This window comes from Rhinolophus sinicus, chromosome 1, assembly GCF_057876585.1.
Source record: "Rhinolophus sinicus isolate RSI-liver-muscle chromosome 1, RSI-T2T, whole genome shotgun sequence".
Lineage (NCBI taxonomy): Eukaryota > Metazoa > Chordata > Mammalia > Chiroptera > Rhinolophidae > Rhinolophus > Rhinolophus sinicus.
In genome coordinates this window covers 58,779,768-58,806,755 of record NC_142501.1, presented here as the reverse complement: position 1 = coordinate 58,806,755, position 26,988 = coordinate 58,779,768, and the positions used below count along the sequence as shown (strand labels likewise).

The window sequence follows — 26,988 nt, the reverse complement described above, 5'->3', positions numbered from 1 at the left end:
GAGTGACATGTATATAATGGAATATCATGCAGCCATACAAAAGAAGTAAATCCTATTATTTAAGTGACAACATGGATGGACCTTTGGACTCTGAGGGCATTATGCTAAGTAAAATAAGTCAGACAGAGAAAGGCAAATATCATATGATCTCACTTATATGTGCTATCTAAAAAAATCCAACTCATAAAACATAAGATTGGTAGTTGCCAGAAGCAAGGGTAGGATGTGAGGGAATTCGGTGAAGGTGATCAAAAGATACAAACTTCCAGTTGTAAGATTAGTTCTGGGGTTGTAATGTACAGCATGGTGACAGTAGTTAATACTGTTTTGTATATTTAAAAGTTTCTGAGAGTAGACCTTAAAAGTTCTTATCACAAGAAAAAAATTTGTAACTATGGGAGGTGATGGATATTAACAAAACTTATTGTGGTAATCATTTCACAATATATACATCTATCAAATGATTACATTGTACACTTTAAACTAATACAAAGTAATATGTCAATTACATATCAATAAAACTGGAAAAATGAGAAATAAAAATAACAAATAGTACTCAAATCCATTCCTTCCTCAACGTTTCCATTTCCACTGTCTTAGGCCTTCATCATTGTTCACTGAATCATAATAATAGCCTCACAATTTGTTCTCTGCCTTATTCTTGCTGCTACCTGAATTATTTTTAAAACATAAATCTGATCCTGTAACTCCACTGCTTAAAACCTTCAGTGGCTCAACCATAAGGTTGCCAGTTTGACTCCTCGACTCCCATAAGGGATGGTGGGCTGCGCCCCCTGCAACTAAGATTGAACACGGCACCTTGAGCTGAGCTACCGCTGAGCTCCTGGATGGCTCAGTTGGTTGGAGCATGTCCTTTTAACCACAAGGTTGCCGGTTTGGCTGTGCCCCCCTGCAACTAACAATGGCAACGAGACCTGGAGCTGAGCTGTGCCCTCCACAACTAAGACTGAAAGGACAACAACTTGACTTTGAAAAAGTCCTGGAAGTACACACTGTTCCCCAATAAAAGTCCTGTTCTCCTACCCCAATAAAATCTTAAAAAAAAAAAAAAAAAAACTTCAGTGGCCTTTCACCTTACCACATAGTGTTCCTATTCCTTAGTATTATGATCTGCCACCAACGTAACCTCTTCACCCTCCTCTCTCACCACTCCCACCATCATCATTCATTCATTTATTCAGCAAGGACTTATGCAGCATCTACTAAGCCACCTCATGCTACAGCCATATTTACAATGCCTGGACACCCAATACAACTTCCCACCTCCCTACGTGTGCTCCCCAGCTTCCTGGGCCTCCCTCTTCTATCTCCACCCTCCCCCAGCCTACCTGGAAAACTCTGCATTCTGCAAAACACAGATCAGATGCTACCTCCTCTCTTTTAAGCCTTCACTGACCTCCAGGTAGAGGTGGCCATTCTGTGTCTGTCCTCACAGCACGCATGCTCTTCTACTCTTACTGCACAGTCTATGGCATTTACGTGTTTATTTGTCTTTGCGGCTACACTTTCAATCCCTTGAGGACAGGCCTTTACATATCTAATTCATCTTAGGTCCCTAACAACACTTAGTACAGAGGCTAATAGTAAAAATTCTATACAGTTTTCTTGACTAATTTCTCAGATCTTTTCCAGCTCTAAAATTCTGTGATTTTTAGGCACAGGATAAAGATCCCCCCAAAAATGAGAATATGTCATATATTCACATCACACAAAATTGTACGTTTGGATTTTCATATTTGGGGTTTTCTTAAGTACCCTGCAGACAGCAGGCAGCAACTGCAGGTGCCATGCCAATGCTGGTACTCTCCTGGCTCATCTCTGAGCCCCATCTGCTTTCTGGGTGTTAAGTAAACGTTAACTGTTAACTCCCTTCCTTCCTGATCTGTATCTTTATTTCTGTAATCCTTAACAAGGCAGGGAAAGGATTCCTAGGGTGTCACACCACCTCTCACCGCCAGAGGACAAAAAGACCTGGTTTGTGTTAAAAACCCTTCTGGTCACCAGAGGGCCCCAAACACCACCTTAACAGAGGCAAGGATTTCATTTCGATCCGATGCAGTTCAGAACCAGTTTTCCTTTATTCTCTCTCCCTGGAAAGTGAAATCTCTTCCACAGGTGATCAGACAAATACCTAGAAATTGTCTAGAGCTATATGTTACTTTGCAGAGGAAGACAAAATGTAGGAAGAGAGAGGAGCAACGCTAAGAACTTTCTAAAAATTGGTTAGAAAGAGAGATCCGCTTCAAGCCCAAATAAAAGAATCAGAAATTTGAATGTGGCCTGAGGATTTAGCTGAAACCAAAGAATTTTGTGAGGTGTGTTAATGGTGTTGTAGGTTGAGAAAATAATAAATATACATAACTAAAAGCAGAACAAACTAAATGTCCCCCAAAAAGTCCTGGAAGATGTATAGTGATCCCTAACGAGGATCATCAAATTATATTCTTGAAAGCCTGGCACTCTCATCATGCCTCAAACAAACAAAATGCGAGGTGTTTGTGACTGAAGAAACTCCTCATTGGAGAGAGTTTTTGCTGGGCAGGATTTAAGCCATGTCCTGCCCCAGGCCCTTGTTGGACTGGCAATGCAGATAGGGAGCAGGGTGGGAGACAGAAAGCAACTCCTGCAAACCGGCCTAGAGGAAGCTGCTTTCTCTCCAAGGGCAGCAAACACAGGAGAGGATTTTTCATGTTCATTCTGGACAGACCTCTGGAATTTATATTCTCCTAAATGCTTTCAGGTCCTCCCATTACAAACGAGTGGTAGTTATTTACCTCAAGTAAGAAATCTCCATTAAAAATCACAATTCACACCCACAGAGTATGAAAAGAATGCACTAGGATGCATGGTACTTTCTTTTAGAACTGAGCAGAGGAGGCTGTCCACGGTAGGAAGCCTCATTTTTTTAATTTTGTAGCCCCCAAAATAAGTAATTCCATGCCCTGCTTTTCTTCTTCATAGACTGGTGCTATTTCTCCTGGGCTGAGAAAAAAAAAACAAAAAATACAAAAACAAACCTGGTTATAGGGAGGATCATTGTAGAGGTATTTTTTTAACCAAAAAATAAATGTTAGTACCCATCACCCACAAAATGTGACATTACCCAACTCCCCCATCTAAAGTCAGTCCCCAAATTATTCTGTCACAGCACCTGTATATGTCCTTCACAGCACTTAATAACAATCATTAAGTATTTCATGTGTGTGTTCACTTGTCTATTGATTACCCTCTCCACTAGACTGTAGACTCCATGAGGGCAGGACCTGGGCCTGTTCTGTTTACCACTCTCTCGGCTCTTAGCAAAATGGCACCAAGTGTGCATTTAGTCAACAGTGGTTGAATGGAAAAAAAAAAATGAGTGCAGGGAAAATTTAGTGTCATCCAAATTCTACCAAATGCAAGAGGGGGATAAAATGGAATCCTGGCTGGTTTCTATGTTGAACATTCTTTTAGGAGTGAACAGGACTATTAAGACTCTTGCTCTTTTTCAATAGAGTCCAATTACAATTACTGTTCATTTACCTGTGTTCTCCTAGAAGGACTACTTAAGCTAATTACTAACAGCAAAACATAGAAATGTGAAATTTCACTGTTGAGACAGGACATATTTAAAATACGTCCTAATTTTACTCTCTTATTAGACGATTCTCCTGACAAATCTCTTTATAAAAGCCAAGTACTCCCCTAGCTGAGTCTAATCACGGTAGAACATTAGTTTACTGCGAAGAGCTGGGCTAGGAAATGAGCTAGTCCTAGTTTGGCCACCTACAGCAGTGTGACCTGGACCAAGTCAGCTTTCTTAAGCTTCCATTTCCCCCACCTAACAACACCTCCCATCAGGGCACACACTGGACACTCAGAATTATTCAATTCCTCTACTTTCAGCACCAGCCAAGAATAGCCAGGCTACCAACACACCACAGACTTACTCACCCAAGCATTAGTAACATGCGACTTAAGAAATAAGAACAAAGGCCACATCGCCATCACCCCAACTCGAACTTTCTCTCCAGTCTTCCTTTTACACATACTTCAACATCAGATGGATACCCACAGCGCACATACACACTCCCTACCTCAGTCATTCCTGCTTTCTACTTACACAGAACTATACTGGTTCCCCTGCCGCCCCCACAAAGTCTCCAATGACAGCTTTTTACTTTATTGCTCAAAATGGCCAAGTGTTCAAGGGCTAAAGAGGGTAAATGTGTTATCAAGGCTAAGGTTTCCCTAATCACATCAGCAATGGGCTGCAATGAATGGGGTATACATAACATATAGCACGTAGCCACACACATGGCAGAACACAGGCAAATTTCCTTAACATTCAGAAACCATACAAATCAGTTAGGAAATTCTATTAAGAAAGAACAAACTTCTCAACAGAAAAATGAAGAATAAATACAGGAAAAGAATGCAAAAGGCCAGTAACACTGTGAAAATATACTCAGGCTTACTCATAATTAAGACAAACCAAAATAATGAGACATTTTTCATCTACCAGATTAACAAAAATTAAAACCGCCAATGTCCAGTGTTGGCAGGAGTATGGAAAAACCAGGCACTCTGATACACTATCAACAGAAGTCGAAGCCGGGCAATTAACAACATCGAAAATTTCAATACAAAACTCAACTACATTAAAACAACATCAGTTCATCAAAAGTCACCCATTTAAAAAGTGAAAGACAATCAACAGATTGGGAAAAAATATTATTCAGCCCATAACAGACCAGTAAGCACAATATATAATGAAATTCTGTAAACCAATGAGAAAAGGACAAACACTGACAAAACAAAATGGGCAAAGGCAATTCACATAAGAGGAAACAAGCATGGTCACAAAATACATGAAAAGATGCCCAACCTCACTGGGAATCAGAGAAATGTAAATGAAAACCACAACAAGCATTTCACATCAATCAGATTCACAAAAGTTAAAAGGTTGGACAATACCAAGTTGGTAAGGATGTGGAGTAACTGACTACAGGTAAGAGTGTAAAACCTCTTTAGGGAACAATTTCTAATACTGTTGAAGATTCCAATATTCTATTAACCAGCATTCCCTCCTAGGCAAATACCCTAAAGAAATCCCCATGCGTGGACAACCAAGAGGTATACGCAAGAATGCTCATAGCCGGGGGCTGATGGGTGGCTCAGGTGGCTAGAGTGCGAGCTCTGGGCAACGGGGCTCCGGGTTCGATTCCCACATGGGCCAGCGAGCTACGCTCTCCACAACTGGAATGAAGTCAATGAGCTGCAGCTCAGCTCCCGGGTGGCCAGATGGCCCAGTTGGTTAGAGTGTGGGCTCTCAACCACCGAGTTGCTGGTTTGACTCCTCAACTACCTCAAGGAATGCTGGGCTGCGACCCCTGCAACTAACAACAGCAACTGGACCTGGAGCTGAGCTGCGCCCTCCAAAACTAAGATGGAAAGGACAACAATTTGACTTGGAAAAGTCCTGGAAGTACACACTGTTCCCCAATAAAGTCCTGTGCCCCTTCCCCAATAAAATCTTTAAAAAAAAAAAAAAAATGTTCATAGTAGTATTGTTTGTAACAGAAAAAAAAAACTGGTACAACTTAAATGTCCATTAACTAGAAAATGGTTACATAAGTTGTGGTATATTCATATAATTTGAAGCTATTCAGTACTAAAAAGAAATTAGCTCAAAAATGGTATCAACGTGGAGGAAGCTCAGAAACATTACGTTAAGGAAAAGATGCAAGTCTCAGAAAAATATATATAGCAAAGTACTATTTATGTAAAATGTAAAAACATTCAAAACATTACATGGGAAAAAGATAATTACCAAATTCAGGATCCTGGCATCCTCTGGGTACAACAGGGGGACAGCAACCAGGGTTGCACAAAGGAGCATTTATTTACCTGTGTTGACAATGTTGTTTTTAAGCTGTTTTTATTCTTTATGTTTTCATACCTCTTAAGTAGTAAGAGAATAAATTTTTTTAATTTAATGTACATATACTTTCACATAAATTCCAGTGCTAGGAATTTATCCTACATATGTATTAGCATATGCACAAGTATACAATACTTGTGCATACTAATAAGCAAAAATGCTTATTATAGCAGTTTACATGGGGAAAAACTGGAAACAAGCTAAATATGGGAATATTATATAAAATATTCAGTACAACACCAAAGCTAGAAAATCATTAAAAAGAATGAGAGAGACCTGTGTGTCAATATATACATTTAAGTGGGGGGAAATCACAAGACTAGACCATTTATGGAAAAATATTAGGGGGCGGCTGGTTGGCTCAGTTGGTTAGAGTGCAGTGCTCATAATACCAAGGTCACGGGTTCGATTCCAACATGGGCCAGTGAGCTGTGCCCTCCACAACTAGGTTGAAAACAACGACTTAACTTGGAACTGATGGGTCCTGGAAAAACACACTGTCACCCAATATTCCCCGACAAAACAATTTTTTTTTTAAATATTAGATTTGATGTACACACACACACATATCCATACAACAAAAAGTTTCTGGGTCACACAAAACCATTAACTTCTATCATCTCAGGGGAATGAGAATAGGTAATGAGAGGGGACTTCTACTTTTCATTTTATACCATTCAGAATTATTTGTGTTTTTACCATTAGTGCATATTGCCTTTATAATGCAAATAAAAAGATAAATCAGTGGAAAAAATAACAGCATAAAACTAGGATTCTGGTTTACCAAGATTTTATTTTAAAAGCAAAATCACGTAAAATTTTTAATCGCTTTTTTTATGCTGATTTCTTTGGGGAATTGATACCATTCAAAGAAGTGAATCCCAAAGGTGGCTACTTTGTACAGAATGATAAATAGTACTACAGTTATAGTAAATTCTCTGTAGCTCTTTCACAGCTTTATATAACTGTGTGCAGAGCATGTTACCAATATTTGCTTTGTTGCAAATCATCACTAAAAACCATAAACTGTTTCTTCACCTCAAAGAGTTTGTTTTTCAAGAAACACATTCAAAGAGGAAATAAGGACCCAAAGCACATTAGCAGAGCGGGCCAGCATACATACCCACCACCCAGAGTGGTTCCTGAGCCTTGGTGACATCAGGCATGGCTGGTCATCCTGCCTGCCCAGAGACAGCACACCTGGCCTTCTGCCTTGGAGCGCGCTGGTCCTGCTCAGCTGGCTCCCATTCCAGGCAGCTGAAACATGGGCAGAGCTGAGCTGTTGGCTCACACACTGGGCACACCCAGGGGTCTGCAAAGCCTTTTTGGGTTCCAACCTAGCCTTCGAAGTCAGGAAGTTTGTGGCTGAAAGCAAAGAGAAAGAAGCTGAGTATAGAGACAGAGACTCTGGGGGCTGGGTTACCCCAGAAGCAGAGCCCCATTTCCCAGTCTGGCAGAGAGTGGGAACAGAATTGAACAACAGAGATTCAGAACCTCTCCATGCCACTGAAACCAGAACTCTGTTGCATATATATATATAATATACACATACTTTTTACTACTGGGTATAATTTATTTCCAAAAATGAAGGCTAAAAATCAAAGTTTGGAAATCTTTTAACTAGAGGGTACTGATAGACATGTGGTTCTCAAACATAATAGAACTTTTTACAACCATTCTTCCATTTCCATTCAGCCATAGAGAGGGAAAAAAAAAAAAAAAAAGGCCTGATAATACCTGCCCTCCCGAACCCTGCAGAGCTGCTGGAAGATCAAATAAGGTAATAGCCATCTTCAGCTAAGAAGCCCTTAGGAAACAAATTTATTATTTCCTTCCTTTATAATAGAGGGTATATCCGGTTCAAATATTAGTCATAAAAACAAAACTGCTTCTTCTAGAAGGAGAAGAAGAAGGAGATAAAGAGGAGGAGGAAGGGTAAGAAGAAAAACAATGACAGCAGCAACAGCTCAGTTACAGTTTAGAAAGGGAGAAACTATTCAAGTGCCTGTCACTTAAAGGAAATGGTGTAGGGAGCAAGGTGGGAAGGGAAGCGTGGAAAGACACTCGTATCAAACACTTGCTCTGTGCCAAGCACTATGCAGTATGGGAGAAGTTTCATATATTTCCTTTAATCCACACAGACTATGATGCAGGTGCTGTTATCCCCATTTTACGGATCAGAATACTAAGGTTCAGAGAAAATAAACAACTTAGCCAAGGTCAGGCAGAGACACTACTCACCCAGGCTGGCCTGCTTCCAGGGTACATAGTCCCTCCACATTGGCTCCTCCCCCTCCTAAATGTGTGTGTTCCCTCGCCTTATTTCTCTTTCTCCCTTTCTGTTATCTCCCTGTAAAATCTGTGGTATCTCTTTCATCCCTTGTGGTATTTCCTCTGCGCAGATATTCTGTCCTGATTTCCAGCCCCCTAAACAGTTCCCAGTTAAGATCCCACTGTCCTTACACAGTATTTCTAAAAGGAGCTCCTCACCTCACCATTCATCCCCTTCCACATACACACACCTGAGGGTAGCCCTCTTCTCCCCTGTGTCCCAAACTCTCCCCTTTCCTATATTCACAATCACTCCATTATCTCAATTCTTTCTTCAAAATATCTCTTACCTCTCACTTTTCGTTTCTACTTATTCTCTTAATATCCTAGAACTGTATGTCTGCCTGGTTCCCGCAGAAGCCTCCAGCTGGTTCCCTCAGTGCTTCCAGTCTATGCTGCTCCCTGCTGCCAGACTGGTCAGACCACCTACCTGCCCTGAGCCTTGCCGGATCACACACTGAGGCCATCAGACCAAGTCCACTCCCAGCCTGCACTCTAGGCTCCCTGCATTTGGCCCCATGGCCTTCCCGCCTCACTCCCCACTCCAACACTCCCCAGTTCCTCAGTTTAGCAAAAGGATTGCTCACTGTAAAGCACCCTACCCAACACCATGCTCCTTTCCTCCCCTCCCCACTTGAGGCCCCCAGATCACCCAGCGGGCTGTCCCCCTCCTCCCTCCTGCCACCTCTTAGTCAAAGCCTCCAGAGCCCTCCTTGCAAAGCCAGCAGAACTCATTGTCTGCACTGTTCCTGGGGCAGTAATTATGCACTGCCTTGTAACTCTTCTATTTAGCCTGGAACAGGCATTGAAACAGACTAGTGCTATTTAATCTCTCCTGAGCCTGTATCTCATCAACCCAAACAGTATAAACCACTAGAAGATGAAGACTGTCTAACAGGTCTTGGTTTCCCCCTCCCCCGCCACAAACACACACACACAGTGCCTATTAGGTAGGTAGTATGTGCTTAATATATGTGTTGATTTCCTTTTTCTTCCCACATGTGTTGGCCTCAAACAAACAGCGGGGCCTGGTCAGAATAATAAGCATCAGCCTCGGAAGCCTGGTTCTGGCCACCACAGATCTCCCACAGGCCAATTGCATGCTGACCCATCAGCTCAGGGTCCCCCGAGGCCTCCAGGGCCCCAGCGACTGGCAGGGGCAGCGCGTCTCCAGAAAGGTCGGTCTCTGACCGACATCACCAACACGGCTCTGCCTCCTCATTGGTGATGGTATTTCCATGCCCTTCCCTGGTCTCCAGCTAAGAGGAAACATCTCTGGGTATGGGGTGCAGGGGCTCCTTAAACCCTGACACCCACATTGGTGAAGCCCCCTCCAGCCCAGCTTCGAGGTCGTCAGAAGCACCACGGGCCCCACGCCCTGCCCCCGCCCTGGGGAGAGAAAGCAGACACTGCACCTTTAAGTCTACAGCCGGTTGAGAAAAACAAGCTGTGATTTATATAAGCGGGAAAATCATGTGATTTGCAGGAACGCTCCCTCCTCTCTGGCCCCCTCCCCGCGTCGCCTCCAGCCCTTCCCAGAGGGGCCCCGGCCGGCGGGCTCGGCGGAGCGGAGGGGGCGGGGCGAGCCGGGGTGGGGGCGCCCTGGGCCTCCATTCAGCAAGCGCGGGAGCCCCTCGAGCCCGGAGCTGCGGGATCGATGGGCCTCCCTCCGGTGCTAAGTTCCTGAGGCGTTTCCCCCTGGCCCCAGCAAGTTTGTTCCCCAACAGTCTAGCAGCGGGATACGGTTAGAAGGGCAGGAGGCGCCCCGCCCGACCCCGCCGACCCCCAGGCCGGATTGGCCTGCCCCTTTCGGTGAAACCTTACGATGGAGAAACTGAGACTTTCCCCCCAACTTCTCACGGAGAAAGAAAAGCCAGGGACCTCCACAGACTGGCTTCTGTGTCCGCCCCCCACCCCCGCCCCAACACCCAGCAGGGGGGAGCAATTTAAGAAATAATCTGGCAGGAAAAGGGCATGATGAAAATCAGCCATTTCTAAGGCTGAGAGGAGGTTGTGTTTAGCCCAGAGGACCTAGCTTTCAGGAAAAAAACCCGATGTGGCCTTTTCAGACAGAGCCAAGGAAAATAAATACATGACTCCGAGGCCCTAAGAACCAGCCCAGATCTTTTAAAAATTAGAGGGAAGCGTAGCTACAAGGATCTACGCAGAGTTAACTGACAGCTTCTGAAGGAAAGGAAATGCATAAATCCTTCTGAGACGCAGAAACTGTAGAGTGGGCAAGACCTGAAGAGGTCATCTCAGCCACCCCGTCTCTGTAGGAATATATATACCAAACCCTTCCAGGAAGTGCTCACAATGGGAGAGGACTAACCATCACTTCCAAAACCAAGCCCAGGAGGAGGTGAAGGGCTTTCTCAGGGAGAGCTGGGAGGAGAGGTAAGGTCTCTCAGTGCCCTGTCCTTTCTGTAAACCACAGTGAGGGGCTCAGAAATTGACCAAAGAAGGACACCCTCAGTTGCTAAGAGTAACCAATTCCAGGGGTTAAACCTTGTCAGGAGTAAGATTTAAATTCCATTTTATTTTCCTCCATTGGTCATCTGCTGGGGAGGAGGCATAAACCCAGCGCTGTCACATGTAGGAAAAACATGATGCAATTAATGAAGTTGCTAATGCACCACCTTGCTGTGACCTCAGCCAGGACCAGCAGAGCTTGGCGAATTTCAGTCCACCTTCTGCATCCCAGAGCCAGCTGGGCCCTGAGAGGTCACTCTGACCCTCCTCCAGTTCCCCTCCCCCGCCCCCATGGAGGGTCTTTTATGCAGAGATAGTTCAAGGAACAGTGCCTCAGTGCCCTCTGTCACATCAATAGTAAGATCCTTCCTGAAAGGGAAAGTTAGGCAAATATTATCTATTATTCTCTAAATTCTAAAGAAGAAAAATATAAGTTAACGTAGGGATTCAAAGGAATAGCACTCCATGCATTCCGATACCAACTTCATTCATTCAGTTACGTAGTGTGTGCCTTCCTTGAACCTGGCCCTGAGCTGGGCACTGGGGATACGATGGGAACAAGACAGGCTCACAGTCTTTGTCCTGAGCCCTGACTTTCTGCTCCCCTACTCTGCCTCCCAGGACAGGAGCTTGTAAGATGTTCCTCTCCGCCCCCCCTCCCCCAGCATAGTAAGTCCCTCCCTAGCCCACACCCAGTATGTGCTGTCCCCAGTCCCAGCTGCATATGTCTCACAAGTCTGCCAAGAGCTTCATCCATCAGAAGGCGGTAACTCTCTGGTGATTGGGTGGTAGGTATAAGAAGTAACCCAAAGGCCTGTCCAGAAAATGAAATCAAAGTTGGCAGCCTCCTGGGCCCCTCCCCAAATTGATAATTCAGTTCAGGCAACTCAGTGCCACTTGCTTTCTCTCTGTTTTTGCTCTTTTTCTGATCTACCTGCCTCCCTGCCTGCCCCCATCCAGATCTCCTCTTTCCTAAGCTTCCTGTGCCAGAGGCCTGACCATCTCGGAGCCCTCCCCGAAGAACCCAGGTGCCATCTTCCTAAGGAGGTGCATCTGCTTCCTCAGGGGGCTGAGCCCCTCAGCGCTGCACAGACACCTCTGCAAGGTCTCTTCTGTTGCTGTAATGTTCCACATTGAGGGTGCTCAGATGTCCCCCCTTAACCACAGGCCAGTCAACCACCGTCCTTCCCACCCTCCTAGACCACACCAACCCCTACCTTATTCCACTCTTTTCCTGAGTTCTGTTGCTGGCTTCCCTCAGCCATTCACAAGCACAGCCTGATAACGTGCAGAGGGAGACCTGGCAATAAGCCTGTGGTGAACGAACATTTTAAAGGAACAAACAGAAATTATGGCTCCAAACTGAAAACACCCTGGAAGCCACAAACTCTGTTACTTTCAAAGAAACCAGAACTGAACCACTGAGGTTTTTTTCGTTTGTTTGGTTATTTTTTTAATGCACCAAGGAGTGCAATGAGTGAATGAGTGAAATCAACCCATCTCAGACACTGTCTCTTTCAGGAAATGGGGCCTCAGAAGAAAAAAGACACCCCAGCCCCTGCCAAATTCCATTCTGTTTCAAATTAGCCTTCCAGCAAAATAAGGGGTCTGTACTAGCTGGTCTTTAAGATCCTCCTAGCACCCCATGCTCTGAGCTCCACAATTCCCCTCAACGACCTTTAAGAACATTCCACATTCTCATAACTGAGCAGAAAATACATTTGTGCTCTGGGTCTGGGTCCACAGCTGAAGCTCAGAATTCGGCTTTCACTGCAGTGTTGTCAGGACTGTTTCCCTCTTTCTCCTTTCCCTGAAAGGGCCTCTGGTCTTTCCCAAGCTGCGGAGTAGAAGGGAACACAGAGCTCCGCAAGAGCCGAGGGGCCGCCACAAGGAAAGCTGGCCCCGCCCCAATACAGGCTCACCTGGGATTCTGTAGGGACATTCCTCCCTCCCCACAGGCAGGGAACTTCTAAACTGCCCATCCTTAGGCCAGCCCAGGCCCCCCCCCCCCCCCCCCAGTTTACAAGCTTTTAGTGACAACTAACACATTTGGCAAACCTCCTTGAGTGTGAGTCAAGCCAGGCCGTTTTCCCCAGGACCCAACTGATGAAGGGATACTGGGTTGGGACAAAAATGGGGTCCAGCCAGACAAGCCCCAAGCTTTGGTTCTCTGGGCCAAGGCTGGAGAGGTCACGAGGGACATGTCCTCAGTCAGCCTCACCGCTGATCCCAAGATCTCAGGATGCATCAGTAATTCCAGGCAGGACTCCATCCCCAGCCTACACTCAGCAGAAGACCTGGTTCAGGGACTCTCCAAACGTTCCCAGAAACACAAAACTCGCTTTCCATAGCGGGCTCCTCTGGGGTCTCTGGGTGGAAGCAATTGGACCTTCTCATTGGGCTCCTGCTATATCTAGGCGGTCCACAAATCATCTCTCTCCAACAGAGACAGTCACAGCCTCAGATCTCTGCTTTGAGACAATTTTAAAGAGTGTTGTGTTCTGAAAAGTCAAGACGTGTTCTGGGCTTGGCTTAGGTTCTAGCTTCATCTACATTTATCTTCCCATCTACAGTATTCTTCCCATGACTATGGAAATCCTAGAGGCAGTGAGCTGAGCTGAGGGGACCTCAGAGAGCCTCTGCTTCCTAAGTTACCCAGGCTGTGCCCTGTCCAGATTTTGCTGGAAGTTCTCCAAGAAGAGAAGATCTACATCCACGCCTTCCTTCAGGCTGACTAACTGGAATGCCTGCCAGCTAATACTCAGGAAAATGACTCAAGCCCCATCCCATCAATTTTGGGGACCCCATCATTGTGTCCCCACAGCCTTACAGTCCCTCTCGCCTCTTGCCCCTACACCCAACTGCGTGACCTCTGGCTCTGATTTCCTGTTTTTCCACCTCCTCCGTTCCATGTGCCTCTCACCTCCTGCAGCTGCGGCCTCTTCCCTCTACATTTCTGCATTCCCCTTCCAACTCACACAAGACTCACAAGCACAGCAGCAGATTTTACTCAAAGTTTGGGGTCATAGAGGGGGAATCACAGCAAGTGCACTAGAATCTACTCACAGAAGTAACTCTCCTCAAAATTCATCAACCATTTCCCACCTCAGAAAATTTCTCACTATTCCCTAAGTCCCAACTTATACTATCTTCTCCAGCCTCTCTCTACCCCCCCCATCTAAACTCCAAGTTCCTGTGGATGTCTGCAGCAGAACAATTTGTCTTGCCCTCAGCATGCCCAGTCTCATGGCTCTCCCCAGAGTGGTTTTCCTCATCAGGCTGCTGACAGCGTCATCCTCCAAACAGAAGCATTTACCTTCAGGGGCATGTGCCCCACCCCTGGAATGACAAAGCACAATGTTTTGTTTTCCAGGTAACATTTTCTCCCTATCCCCCCCCCACCCCCACCTCCTCATCTGGTTCCCGACAGTTGGGAAATCCACCCAAATCACTCCTGTTCTCACCTTTTTTTTACTTCTCATGGGCATGGAGCACTGCTAATCTGCATCCCTATTATAGTTGCAAATGATGATCCAATTAAAAATAAATCAGCATAAGACGGACACTAAAGGATAAATACTGTTCCACTTCCATGAGCTACCTAGAGCCTTCAAATTCCTAGAGACAGAAAGTAAAATTGTGGTTGCCAGGGGCTGGGTAGAGGGAAGAATGGGGAGCTAGTGTTCAGTGGCTATGGAGTTTCGGTTTGGGAGGATGAAAAAGTTTTTGAAGCTAGACAGTGGTGATAGTTGCACAACAATGTGAATGTACTTAATGCCGCTGAACTGTACATTTAAAAATGGTTAAAATGGTCAATTTTGTGCTATATATATTTTACCACATTAAAAAAGTAATGTCAGCAACATTCATGCTGAACCCAAGAGACATGTGCAATTAATTTAACAAATAGGGGCTTTTCTGTCGCCCACCTTGGATCACAGCAGCTCTATCTACCCGTCTTGGAGTTCTGAGCTAAGGAGAGCACGCTCACCTACTCTCTCTGACTCATGGTCAGTCAGCTGTCTGCTAACCCCGCCCAGAGTGCAGAGGTACTGGATCCCTTTCAAATTGAAAACAGAACCACAGAGGAGTCTCCACCGGAACAGGAGCCTTCAGATCTTGGTTCTAAACCTAGTTCAGTCATTAACTAACTGTGCACTCCTGGGCAAGTTAGTTAATCTCTTTATCTCAATGTCCTTATAAAGAAAATGGAGAAGACAATAATCAGCCCTGAGAGAGACAATGGATGTGAACATAGTTTGAGAAGTATGTGCCAACTGGTTTCATCATCTCTTATTTCACTTGGTCAAACTAAAAACATCTCGACCACAAGAAGAAAGTTGCTACCTGAAAATAGGCGGTAGACTACAAATAACTCAGTAAAAACAACCAAAACAATAACAGTCATCATCATTCCTCATCCACGGTAGAATGAGGCACAGTCCTTCATAGTCTGGTCTGGTCTCTGCCACGAAAACCCCGTTGTTGTTTTGTAATTTTTATTGGGGAATAGTGTGTTTTTCCAGGACCCATCAGTCATTGTCCTTCAATCTAGTTGTGGAGGGCTCAGCTCAGCTCCAAGTCCAGTCGCCGTTTTCAATCTTAGTTGCAGGGGGCGCAGCCCACCACCCATGCAGGAATTGAACCGGCAACCCTGTTGTTCAGAGCTCTCGTTCTAACCAACTGAGCCATCCGGCCGCCCCACTGGCAGCTCAGCAGCAGCTCGTTGTCTTCAATTGCAGCTCACTGGCCCATGTAGGAATCGAACCTGCAATTCTGTTGTTAAGAGCTCGTGCTCTAACCAACGGAGCCATCCAACCATCCCACGAAACCCCCATTTTATCAAGACTCTTTTTCTCCATGATTAGCTTTTATTCAGAGCAGGATCCAGCTTTGCCCACAGGATGCCTCAATGAAGCATGGCGTAGGATTCTGAGCAGGAGCACAGCTGGGGAGGGAGTACGGGAAAGGCATACATACGAGCTGTATCCCATGAGCACATATTCAAAAACGGCTCCTCCTAATGTTCAAAACACTCTCATGCATTGACATAACCATCCAAAAGACTGGTGAATAGGTGCCAGCCCAAGAAAGGTGGCTACAAGACCACAAACCCCATAAAGAAGGTGGCCCAAAGATGGCTGAATTGGCTGCCCCTCAGTCTGACCACCAGCTGGTTGTGCTGCTGTTAGAACCTGCCAGCTCTGGCTCTTCTTCCATAGGACTTGGTGGCAGCAGTCTTCTGCAATGAGAGCCTCTTTTCCTCAGGTCTAAGGAGGAAGTTCAGGTCCCCCATTGCCCAGGCAAGCCCACACCTGGCCCTTCCCTTCCTCCCTTTGCCACCGGTACCTCACCACAACCCTGTCTGGTCCAACTACTGCCTTCCCTTCCCTTCAAAACTTGTCAATGGCCTCTCCCAGGAGGAGGTCTCCGGCCTTAGCCACAGCTCAACACTGCCTCACATACCTCACAGGGACCCAGCTCAGGCCAGATGGAAATCATCTGGTTAAGACTTCATACTGATTTCACCAAAATTACGTTATGCTCATCCACACCCAGTCCCACATCACCTCCTCCCGAGGCCCCTTCCCACTCACTTAGGCAATGCCAAGAAGTGAAAATGGAAGCAGACCTGAAGGAACCCGGGAAGGTGATTTGGGGACATAACCAAAGCCCAAGGCTTGGCCCAGGGACAACTTTAGGCTCCAGAACTCATCCAGTCCAGCCTTCCATGCAGCCACTCGCTGTACCTCAGCTGCTGAGTCTGTAACATCAAGGAGCAGATTTCTGCTTTAAAGCACAGGAAGGGGTATCAGAGATTTCCTGAGAAGCTGGCTCCCTTTGGGGTGGCCTGTTTCCCCTCCCTCCTCTCCCTCTCAGGGTGCGCAGAATGGCCTATCCTTGCTGCCGCCCGGAGCCCTCACTCCACAGCCAGTCAGAGGCCTCTATGGATCACCACAGCCCAGGTCCAAAGACCCCGAGGAGCAGAGAGTTGTTACGAGGCTTTGAGAACATCCCTGACTTCCCAAATGCCCTTCTTTCCCATTTTGTGAGCTTTTAACTTTTCTTAGTACCCAGGCAGGGCAGACCAAGTGGACTTTGATCCCATGGGCTCCTGGTGGAATAAACTGTTACTGCAAAAGGGACCACACCGTGGCCTCCTCTCCACCCTTCCTCTCAAAGGTGGCCTGTTTGAGAACAAGCTGGCTCAGACTAGCCTGACCACACCTTCCTGGGAGCCTGGGAGGAGACTGGTGGGAGGGTAGAGGTTGAGGTGCTGAGCAGTCACTCTGGCTGGGAGCTCCCTGGAAGGGAGAGGGAACTCAAGAACCCCCCACTCCTGAAAGAGCCAGAGTGGCTTCTCACAAGAAACCGTGAAGCATCAACAGCCAGACACTAGTGCAGCCTGGAATGTCTGAGCCACCAGCTGCCCTCTCAACTGCTCAATGGAGGCGGGGGTGGGGCGTGAGGAGGAGTACTGCCCCCCCCATTCGGCCCTCACCGGCCCTGGCCTGCCCGCTGCCTCCTCTCAGGGAGCTTTGAGGAACTGCAGCTCCGGCTTCTCCAGCCTTTGCCCTCACAAAGGCACCCTCTGTCACAGCCTCCCCAGAACAGGCCTCCCCCTCATGCTACCCACTCTCTCCCCACTCCCCCACCACACACATGCACTTCCTACAGGAGCAGATTCCAAGCCGAGTTAATGTCGGATACTGTCTCCCAACAACATGCTGGAACAAAGGCTGCACATGAATAAATGTGCCGGCGTGCTTGTCAGGGCTTAGGCAAACGTAATTATAGGGAGGGCAAAGCCATGCTCAGCAGCCACACCTGGCCATACAGTAAACAGCACTTCTTCCTGTAGAGCTGGGGGGAGTTGAGAGACAGGGAAGCGACGAACCACAATTTGAATCATTTGGAGAGAAGCTATAAATATAATAATGAGTCATTTGTAAAATATAATTTCATCCAAAAGCCTGGAAAAAAATGGGAAAGAAGTTCTTATGCTATTTCAGGCTAAATTGTTCAAGGGTGTTCTGCCAGAACCTGGGAGGGGACCCAGCTGCCCACCAAGAGCTAGGCTGGGCTTCACATACGGGCCTTTCTGAGATCTCATTCTGGTGGAGTGCTGCCTTGTACACCCCCTTCTCCAGTTCCTTCATAATATCCTGGGATTGGAATGCTCGCAATTCAGAGTTCTCTCTCGGAGAGCTGATAAGAATCATGGATAAGCAGCTTTGCATCCAGGCTGTGCAGCTGAGAACAGTTTAGGGCAGGCATGCTGTTGTTTTTGGCAAACTCTTCCCAGCCTTGGGGCCCTAACAGCCTTTCATGCGCAGGGCTGCTTTCCCAGTGTGACTGCAAGGTCTCTTCCAGAGCACCGGGAAGCCTCACTCGGTCCCAGCCCTGGGCCCCAGCTGCTCTCGGGGGGAACGGAGGAGTCTGTACAAAGCTCTGTCAGAGTAGTGGGCTGAGGTCACTTGTCTGGACCCAGGTAATCACTGCTGTTTGGAGTAGTTGTGAAGAGTATAAGCTCTGGAACTAGACTTTTCCTAGGTTCAGTTACAACTGGGCCCCTTACTTTCTGTGTGACCTTAAGGAATTACTTAACCTCTCTGGGCTCAGTTGCCTCATCTATTAGATGAATTTAATAACAGTACCTTCCTCAATGGGTTCTTGAGAAGATGAAATAAATTAAAATGTAAAGCACTAAGAATAGGGCCTGGCATAGTGAGCACTCAATAATGTTAGCTGATACGAACCTCATTATTATTTCTCACTGGGCACTTGATGCAAAAGGAACCACAGGACAAGGCACCGTGGCATACCTGGTCAACCCTGGGTGATCATGGACAAGAGATCAGGTCCCTTGGCTTGTCCTTCAACCATTTCATCATCTCAACTTGCCTGTTGACCTGAGCCTTAATTTCTGTGGCTGGATCGCCCCCTTTATCTCTCCTTACACACAGCTTTGCTACTGAATTGAGGCTCAGGTACCACGAGGGTGGAGGGTAGCAACCTATCTCATGTTTAGAGGCCAAAAGTCAACTGGTACTTTGAAGCCACTAAGTACGTATGGAGCTCTAACTTCAGCCTCTCCTGTTCTCTTCCCTCTTCTGCCCCTTTTCTTCTCTGTCTCTCCTTCCCGCTCTTCTTTCCTCTAGTCCATGCTTGGTCACTCCTCCTTTGCTCTTCTAGTCCCAGGCAGAGCTGGAAGGATGGGATGAGGTTAAAGCACTCAAAGCCTCTGTCTCTCCTAAGCCTCTGGGTCCATGTCCCCTGTTGCTGAGAGTGGCCTTGAAAGCCCTCAACAAGACTTCCTCCCCACAAAGTGGCCCCCACACCCAGGGAAACCAGAAGAGGTCAACAGAAATTGTCTCCAGGTCAACATTCTGCATTTCCATTTCTCAGAAACCAGCGTACCACAGCCAGCACGAGCCCAAAGGGAAAGGTAAAAGGAGCCTTTTCTCCTGTAATTACCACACTATCACCCCCTCACTAAAAAGGCACATCTTTTCCTATACTGTCCCTGGTGTGATCTTCCTCCTTTTGGTCTGGGTAACTTTTTTTTTCTCCAATAATTCTTGAATATACTTGGCAGTGTTCAGATTTCCCTGGATGTCTTATAATTTTTCGCTTTTTAGTGAGTTTGAATTAGAAATCTAAACAAGATCCATACATTGTGATTGATCGATTGATTGATTGATTGATATATCTCTTAAGTCTCTTACAGTTTATAATTCCCCCTCCATGTAAATGTCAATATCTCTCATTCTCTCTCTCTCTCCTTGCAATTTTTTTTAATGGAAAAAAAATCTCTTTGTTTATCCTACAGAATTTCCCATCTAGATTTTTTTTAAATTAAAACACAGTGGTGTCATTTAACATGTTTCTCCATCCCTTACATATCTTGTAAATTGGTAGTTAGAGCTAGAGGGCAGATTCAGGTTTGATTATTATCCTTTACTGTTTCTGGGGGTTTTTTGGCAAGATTACTTCACATAGGAGGTGACGTGTGCCTCTATCAATGTATAAATATCTAGTTGTTTCTCTTTTTGTCATTGTCAGCCATTATTCAGCATTGCCTAGATCCATTAACTCATTAGAGGTTTCAAAATTGTGATATTTTAATTATAGTGTTCCTTCATTTAATAGATAGAATGCCTCATTTCTAGTGCTCTTAATTAACTTGTATAGATCCACACTTCTGGCCAGCATAATTTTCCTTCTGCTCGAAGGAGTTTTGTCAACATTTCTTATAATGCAGGTCTCCTGTGATGAATTCTTTCACATTTAATCTGAAAATTTTCCCTTTCAATTTAATTTTTTGTTTTAATTTTTTATTGGGGAATATCGGGGAACAGTGTGTTTCTCCAGGGTCCATCAGCTCCAAGTCGTTGTCTTTCAGTCTAGTTGTGGAGGGCGCAGCTCAGCTCCAAGTCCAGTTGCAGTTTTCAGTCTTTAGTTGCAGGGGGTGCAGCCCACCATCCCATGCAGGAATTGAACCGGCAACCTTGTTGAGAGCTCACATTCTAACCAACTGAGCCATCCAGCCACCCCTCCAGAAGCTCAACAGCAGCTCATTGTCTTCAATCTAGTTGTGGAGGGCACAGCTCACTGGCCCATGTAGGAATCGAACCGGCAACACTGTTGTTCAGAGCTCGCACTCTAACCAACTGAGCCATCTGGCTGCCCCTCAGTTTAATTTTTTTTTTTTTTTTTTTTTTTAAGATTTTATTGGGGAAGAGGAACAGGACTTTACTGGGGAACAGTGTGTACTTCCAGGACTTTTTCCTAGTCAAGTTGTTGTCCTTTCAATCTTAGTTGCAGGGGGCACAGCCCACCATCCTTTGCGGGAGTCAAGGAATCGAACCGGCAACCTTGTGGTTGAGAACCCACTGGCCCATGTGGGAATCGAACCGGCAGCCTTCAGCGTTAGGAGCACAGAACTCCAATCGCCTGAGCCACCGGGCTGGCCCCCCTCAGTTTAATTTTTGAAAAATATTTTTCTTGGGTGAAGAATTCTAGCATGACAATTTTTTCTTTCAGCATTTTACAGATGTTGCTCCATTGACTTCTGGCTTTCGTTGTTTTCAAAAAGAAATCTACTGTCATTCTTATCTTTATTCCTTTGTACATAAAGTATCTTTTTCTTTGGCTGCTTTTAGCACTGGTTTTAAACTATTTCATTATGATATGCCTTGGTGTAGTTCACTTTCTTGTGCTAGGGGTTCATTGAGTTTCTTGGCTCTGTGGGTTTATGGTTTTCTTCAAATTTGGAATATATTTGGCCATTATTTCTTCAAGCATATTTTCTGCCTTCCCCCTTTTCTCTGGGACTACAATTACACCTGTATTAGGCCCCCAGAAGTTTTCTCATAGATCACTTGATGCTTTAGTCTTTTTTTTTTCTTCTTTCCTTCATCTTTTTTCTCTGTTTCACTTTGGATAGTTTCTATGACCATATCTTCAAGTTCACTAGTGTTTTCTTCCTCAGTGTCTAATCTTATGTTAACTCTATCCAGCATTTGGTGGTATAGATAGATAGATATTTCACGTTATATTTTTCATCTCCAGAAGTTTGACTTGGATCTTTTTTATATCTTCCATGGCTTTACTTAACACGTTTAATGTTTCTTTTACTTTCTTGAATATATAATAACTGTTTTAATGTCTTTGTCTACTATCGTCCTTGTTCTAACATCTGTGTCATTTCTGGGTCTACTCCCATTGATTGATTTCTTGTTATGGGTCATATTTTCTTGTTTTTTTGCCTACCTGGTGATTTTGGACTGAATAACAGATATTGTGAATTTTACCTTGTTTGGTGCTGAATATTTTTGTATTCCTATAAAATGAAGCTTTGTTCTGGGAAACTTAAGTTACTTGGAAACAGTTTGATCCTTTTGAGGCTTGCTTTTAAGCTTTGTTAGTTGGGACCAGAATATCCATTAACGTAGAGCTCATTTTGCCCCACTACTGAGGTAATTCCCTTCTGAGTACTGTATCTGATGCCTTCTGCTATATGAGGTTTGCCATCCTGGCCAGTGGAAACAAACTAGTTTTTGCCTCATGTGAGGTCCAGGGTTTGCTTCCTCTACTCCTCTGTGTGGTTGTTTCCCTAGAGTCGGGTAGTTTCCTCACACCGTGCTCTAACCAGTACTCAGCTGAAGACTCAAGGGAATCCTCTGCAGATTTCTGGATCTGTCTCTCTCTCCTCTCTTCTCCTTCCTCTCTCCACATCTCACTCCTCTCTGGTACTCTGCCCTGAAAACTCCACCCACCGTGGTCTCCCTGGACTCCCTGGTCCATCTCCTCAAATCAGAGAAACTGTTGGACTCCACCTGGGTTTTGTGCTGTGGCCTAGAAACTCTCTCATGGCAGTACACTGAAGCAGTAACCGGGCTCATCTCATTTGCTTTCCCTCTCTTGAGAAGCACTGTCCTGTGCTGTCTGATGTCCAAAACCATTGCTTCATATATTTTGCAAAACTTTTTCATTGCTTCAGGTAGCAGGGTAAATTCCATCCCTGTTATTCCATCTTGGCTATAAACTGAGTTTGGCCTAGATAAGTTCTACTTAAGTTTATATATTCAACCCAGGACCCTGCTCCCAGAAGATTTCCCTACACCCCAGCCCCATCATCTCCACCACTCCAAGTTCGATGCCCTTCCATGATGAGCTTATAATTCCTTACCTGTGCCTGTGATTATTGTTCATGAGTCTCTCTGCAGGGCCACTATGTTGCCTCCTAGTCTAGGAGCTCATTTAGGGTAGGGTTTTGTATACACATCTTTGTATCCTCACTGGCATCTGGCACTCAGTAGGTGCTGACTTAAATGTTTAGGAGAATGAATAAAGAAAAATCTATGGCCACTTGGCTGTCACCAGCTAGAATTAAACAATGATGTGGCCATACCCATAACTGGTATGTGCTGTTAGACTTGCCATAAACGGTGAGCACTAACACTGACAGCTGTCCTCTGGGCACTTCCTTCTTCCTGAGCTGAGCTGGCAATGTCCAGAGCTCTCCCAAGAATGTGGTTTTAAATATCCTGACCTTGACAATTCCAAGGCCTTTGATGGAGGGTGTGTAGAGCTGAGACACATGACTCACACAAGGTGCCAGAAAAGTATAACTGCTTCACTAAGGCTCTCAGAACACTCCCTGTCCTGAGGTGTGGTGGAAGGAAGAAAGCAATCACGGAGAGAAGCCTAGTAAACACTCTCTCCAATGTTTAACACATTCCTCACCCCCAAAGAAATATCCAGAACTCTCTGGCTATACAAAGGGCACTGACAGAGGATCCCAGGCATATTCCGTTGCCAGCTCAGTGTCTGGGTAAGGCTGCCCCCGTAGGTGTAAAGCACGATTCAGCAGAATCAAGGAGCAAGGGAACAGGGACTCAGGGCAGATCGGTCTCTGGAATCACAGTCTACACTCATTTACTTCCTAAATCCTCCTTGATTCTGGAAACCCATGCTTTTCAGGTCTAGTAGACAAAGCTCTGCCGAGCTCCTATTCTGTGCCCTACACAGTGCTAGAGACCACGCGGACAAAAGAAGTCCTGCTGCCACCCCTTAAGGAATTTAATAATTTCCTTAAATCCAACGTCTCCCAAAGTGGGATTCCCTATCACCTGCATGGGAATCACCAGGGACATTCACTAATAATGCAGATTCCGGAGCCTAATCCCAGATAGAAGGGATTCTTTGGGGATGAAGCCCAAGAATTGATACTTTTAATAAACTTCTTATGCATATAAAAGTATAAGAATTACTGCTTTAATGTAACCTTGTGAAGGTAGATTCACTGTGTTTGGGGACCTAAGAATTATGTTAGGAGTTAAAAAATCTCTGGTCATTGTCATCTGGGCTTAGCGTTTCTTTGGCACTACCTGTATAATTCCCTTGGTGGGCTTCCAGTCTATTTGTTTCTGGTGGATTCTATGAGCTAATATATAAAACCAGAGATCTTGCTTAGACTAGCCTTTGGGACTGGAGTCCGGGATGCATATTTCTTTCTCTAAGCAACAGGCCTCAATGCCCTTCCAGAAACTCAGCCTTAGATTTAATCTTAAACTATTCCTTAAAACAACTGGGAAAGCACCCCAAGTCTGGTCCTTGCCTGCAGGTTATATCCCACTTACATCTTTAATGGGATTGATGGTTCCCTTTTACTTGGAAGGAGGAGCTTAGGAAAGGACTAGGGAGCAAGCTGCATCCATATCTTTCTTATCTCATGCAATATATTCTCCTATCACTGCTTCTGCTTATACTAACATGCCTTGGGGCAATGTTTACAGGGTTTTATAGTCCTTCCAGTTTCCAGACTTAGCCAATTTTGATCATAGCCAAAAAGGGTTTCTCTTAGGGCGGCTGGATGGCTCAGTTGGTTAGAGCACAAGCTCTGAACAACAGGGTTAATAGTTCGATTCCCACATGGGCCAGTGAGCTGCACCCTCCACGACTAGATGCGGAGGTACAGCCGGATGGCTCAGTTGGTTACAGCTCTCAACAACAAGGTTGCCGGTTCAATTCCTGCATGGGATGGTGGGCTGCGCCCCTGCAACTAAGATTGAAAACGGCGATTGGACTTGGAGCTGAGCTGCACCTTCCACAACTAGATTGAAGGACAATGACTTGGAGCTGATGGGTCCTGAAAAAACATACTGTTCCCCAATTAAAAAAAAAAAAAAGTTCTCATGACAAGAAAAAAAGTTTTACAAAAATACGGTTTTCTCTTAGCTAAGCTGTATTTTCTTCCTTTTTTGTCTTTGGGAAGGCTAATTTGAATATAGGTTTAATTTTTTTTATAGTACCTTACCCATAGCAAACAGAAGGAGCAAACCCAATCTAACCTCTAAATGTCTGCTACGGCCATAGTAGGCACATGATCTGTGTCCCCAGATACAATAAGAAACTGTATAAATAGCTGTATTAGACTGCCCATTTCTCAACCCAAGACATAGGGATTCTTACAGCCCTTACTCTTACTAGCTTGGTTGAATCAATTCCATCTTTTATGGTCTGCCTCTTGAAAGAGGACTAATTTCTCTACGTGGTAGTCCTCTTTCAAGAGGCACTCATGAAACTAATTTCTGTGCTAGTTAGGACAGAAACTCAACTGGCTTAAACAATAACGAGAATTTATTGGCTCACATTACTCTGAAATCCAGAGGAAGAACTAGCTTTGAGCAAAGTTTGATCCAAGAATTCATACAATGTCATCAAGGACTCAGTTTCCCACCTCTCCCACTCAGGCTTTCACGGTGGCTTCATCACCATGTTTCATACAGTGGCCTTCCAGCAGCTCCAGGCTCTCCCATTGCAGTCATAAAGTGGATACAGCAATTCCAGACTCATCTTCATACTAGTAACTGCTTTACAAGTCCTGAGACTCATATTCTCTCATTCATTGGAAATGAGTCAAGTGCTCATCCCTAAACCAGCCACTGTGGAAAGTGTGCTGATTAGCTTCGGGATAGTTGGGGAGGCGAGTCCATCCCACCCAAATCCCATGGCTGAAAATGGGTGAAATTCTCTAAAAGGAAACTGTGGACTGTGGAAGGAAGTAGGAAATGGCTACCAGGTAGGCAAACAACAAGGAATTTACAAAGGAAAAGGGAAACACACACCTACATGGTGTTACCAAAATGAGGTTAGGACTATAACAGAAATGGGGATAATATTAACCAGGGGAATAAAAGAAGGTGCACCTTCGTCCACCTGGAGAAACTTAGAAAGGCTTCTGGAAGGAGGAGCAGATGATATCCAGGTAGATAAGGAGGCAAAGGATAAAAGAGGGCATTTCAGGCAAAGAAAAAAAGCATGCATGAGGGCATGGAGGCTGGGCTGAGAAAGTCTGGCATACTCAGGGCACGCAAGTCCCACTGGAGAATAAAGAGCGAGGCAGTGGCTGGGATAGAGGGGAATGCCAGCAGGTGGAGCTGGACAGGTAGGCAAGTGCCAGGCCATGAAAGGCTCAAGCGCCACACTACAGGTTTACGAGGTTTACAGGTAGGTGGCTCCTAAAGAGAACATGAACAGAGGAATGACATGAGACTTTTGTATCAGAACAATGATTCTGGCCACAGAATAGAGGAGAGGAGAGGACATGTTGGAGGTGTGCAAGATCCCAGACTTGGTCCTACCCATTTCTCCATGTCTGTGAATGGTATTATCATTTTCCATCTGGGGTAGTTATTAGTGCTGTTTACCCGACATGTCCAGTCTCCCCACTCATCACATGGTAGGACTACACTTTCCTGCCCCCTTGAAATGAGGGAAGATCATGAGACTCGTTTTGGCTAAAGAACACTGGGTACTAATTTAAAGGGATTTGCCACATCCCCTTTCCTACCTCAAGTGATTATGGAAGCACGCACAGAGATGTACACAGGCCCCTCACACTGGTTCTTAAAACAAGAAACTCTCCTAACAATCTGTGATAGAGCTACAGCAAGAATGAGAACTAAACCGTTGTTGTATTAAGCCACTGAGATTTGGAGTTTGCAGCATAACCGGTGCACCCTCATTCTCCCTTGATCTCACTCCCCACCTCCATGTCCTCTGAGTCCACCTCTAAATCGCTCTCCAACTCCTCCATTTCTCTCTATCCCAACTGCTGCCACCCTAGTTCACCACAGCAGCCCCTCTTGCCTGGCCAACTGTGACCTTCCCCCAACTGCTCTCTCTTCTTCTAATCTTGCGTAATCCACTAATTTTTTTTCCCATACTTAAACCAAAGTGATCTGATTAAAATTCAGATTCAGTCCCATCACTCTTCTGTTTTAAATCCTTCAGGCTTCCCATTTCCTTTAGAATACAGTCAATATTTGTTAATAAAGCTTACAGGATCCTATATGATCTGGCCACTGTTTATCTCCAATCTCACTCTCTCTCTTCTCTTCCTCCCTCACACTTCAAATTAACTGACCTTTCCTCAGTGTCTTAAATTTGCCATGCTCTTCCTGATCTTTCACACATGCTTTCCCTTCTGTCTGAAACTCTTTGATCCCACTTCCTTGCCTGGCTAATTCCTACTCAATCCTGAGATTTCAGTTTAGATGTCACTTCTTCCTGAAAGCTTTCCCTGTGCCCCGAGTACTGAGTTAGATGCCCTCTATGTACTCCCTCGTGCTTACAGTGCCTTGAACTTCTCATATTATATCATATGTTTAGTGTCACTGGTACTTAATAAAAGATAGGTCCACAAGAAATCACCACCTGAATTAAGGGTA

General features: G+C 45.3%; 1 protein-coding gene and 1 long non-coding RNA gene across 5 annotated transcripts in view; both read right to left on the bottom strand.

Moving 5' to 3' along the window:
- Positions 1-12,119, bottom strand: part of ATP23 (ATP23 metallopeptidase and ATP synthase assembly factor homolog) — a 43,702-nt gene extending 31,583 nt beyond the window's left edge. The window contains exons 1-2 of one of the 2 annotated variants that reach the window (XM_074325495.2): positions 11,965-12,119; positions 7,068-7,309 (exon numbers count right to left, since the gene is read on the bottom strand). Coding sequence is in view for 1 of the 2 variants with exons in the window: in XM_074325497.2 (XP_074181598.1) it covers positions 7,068-7,110 (43 nt within the window). In the remaining variant the exon portion in view is untranslated. The remainder of the gene's footprint in view (positions 1-7,067; positions 7,310-11,964) is intronic. The other variant, XM_074325497.2, reaches the window with a different exon arrangement.
- Positions 12,120-13,739: 1,620 nt separating this feature from the next.
- Positions 13,740-26,988, bottom strand: part of LOC109453006 (uncharacterized) — a 38,837-nt gene continuing 25,588 nt past the window's right edge. For all 3 annotated transcript variants that reach the window (XR_016022087.1, XR_016022088.1, XR_012493932.2), the window contains one exon: positions 13,740-14,086. This is a non-coding gene — a long non-coding RNA (uncharacterized LOC109453006). The remainder of the gene's footprint in view (positions 14,087-26,988) is intronic.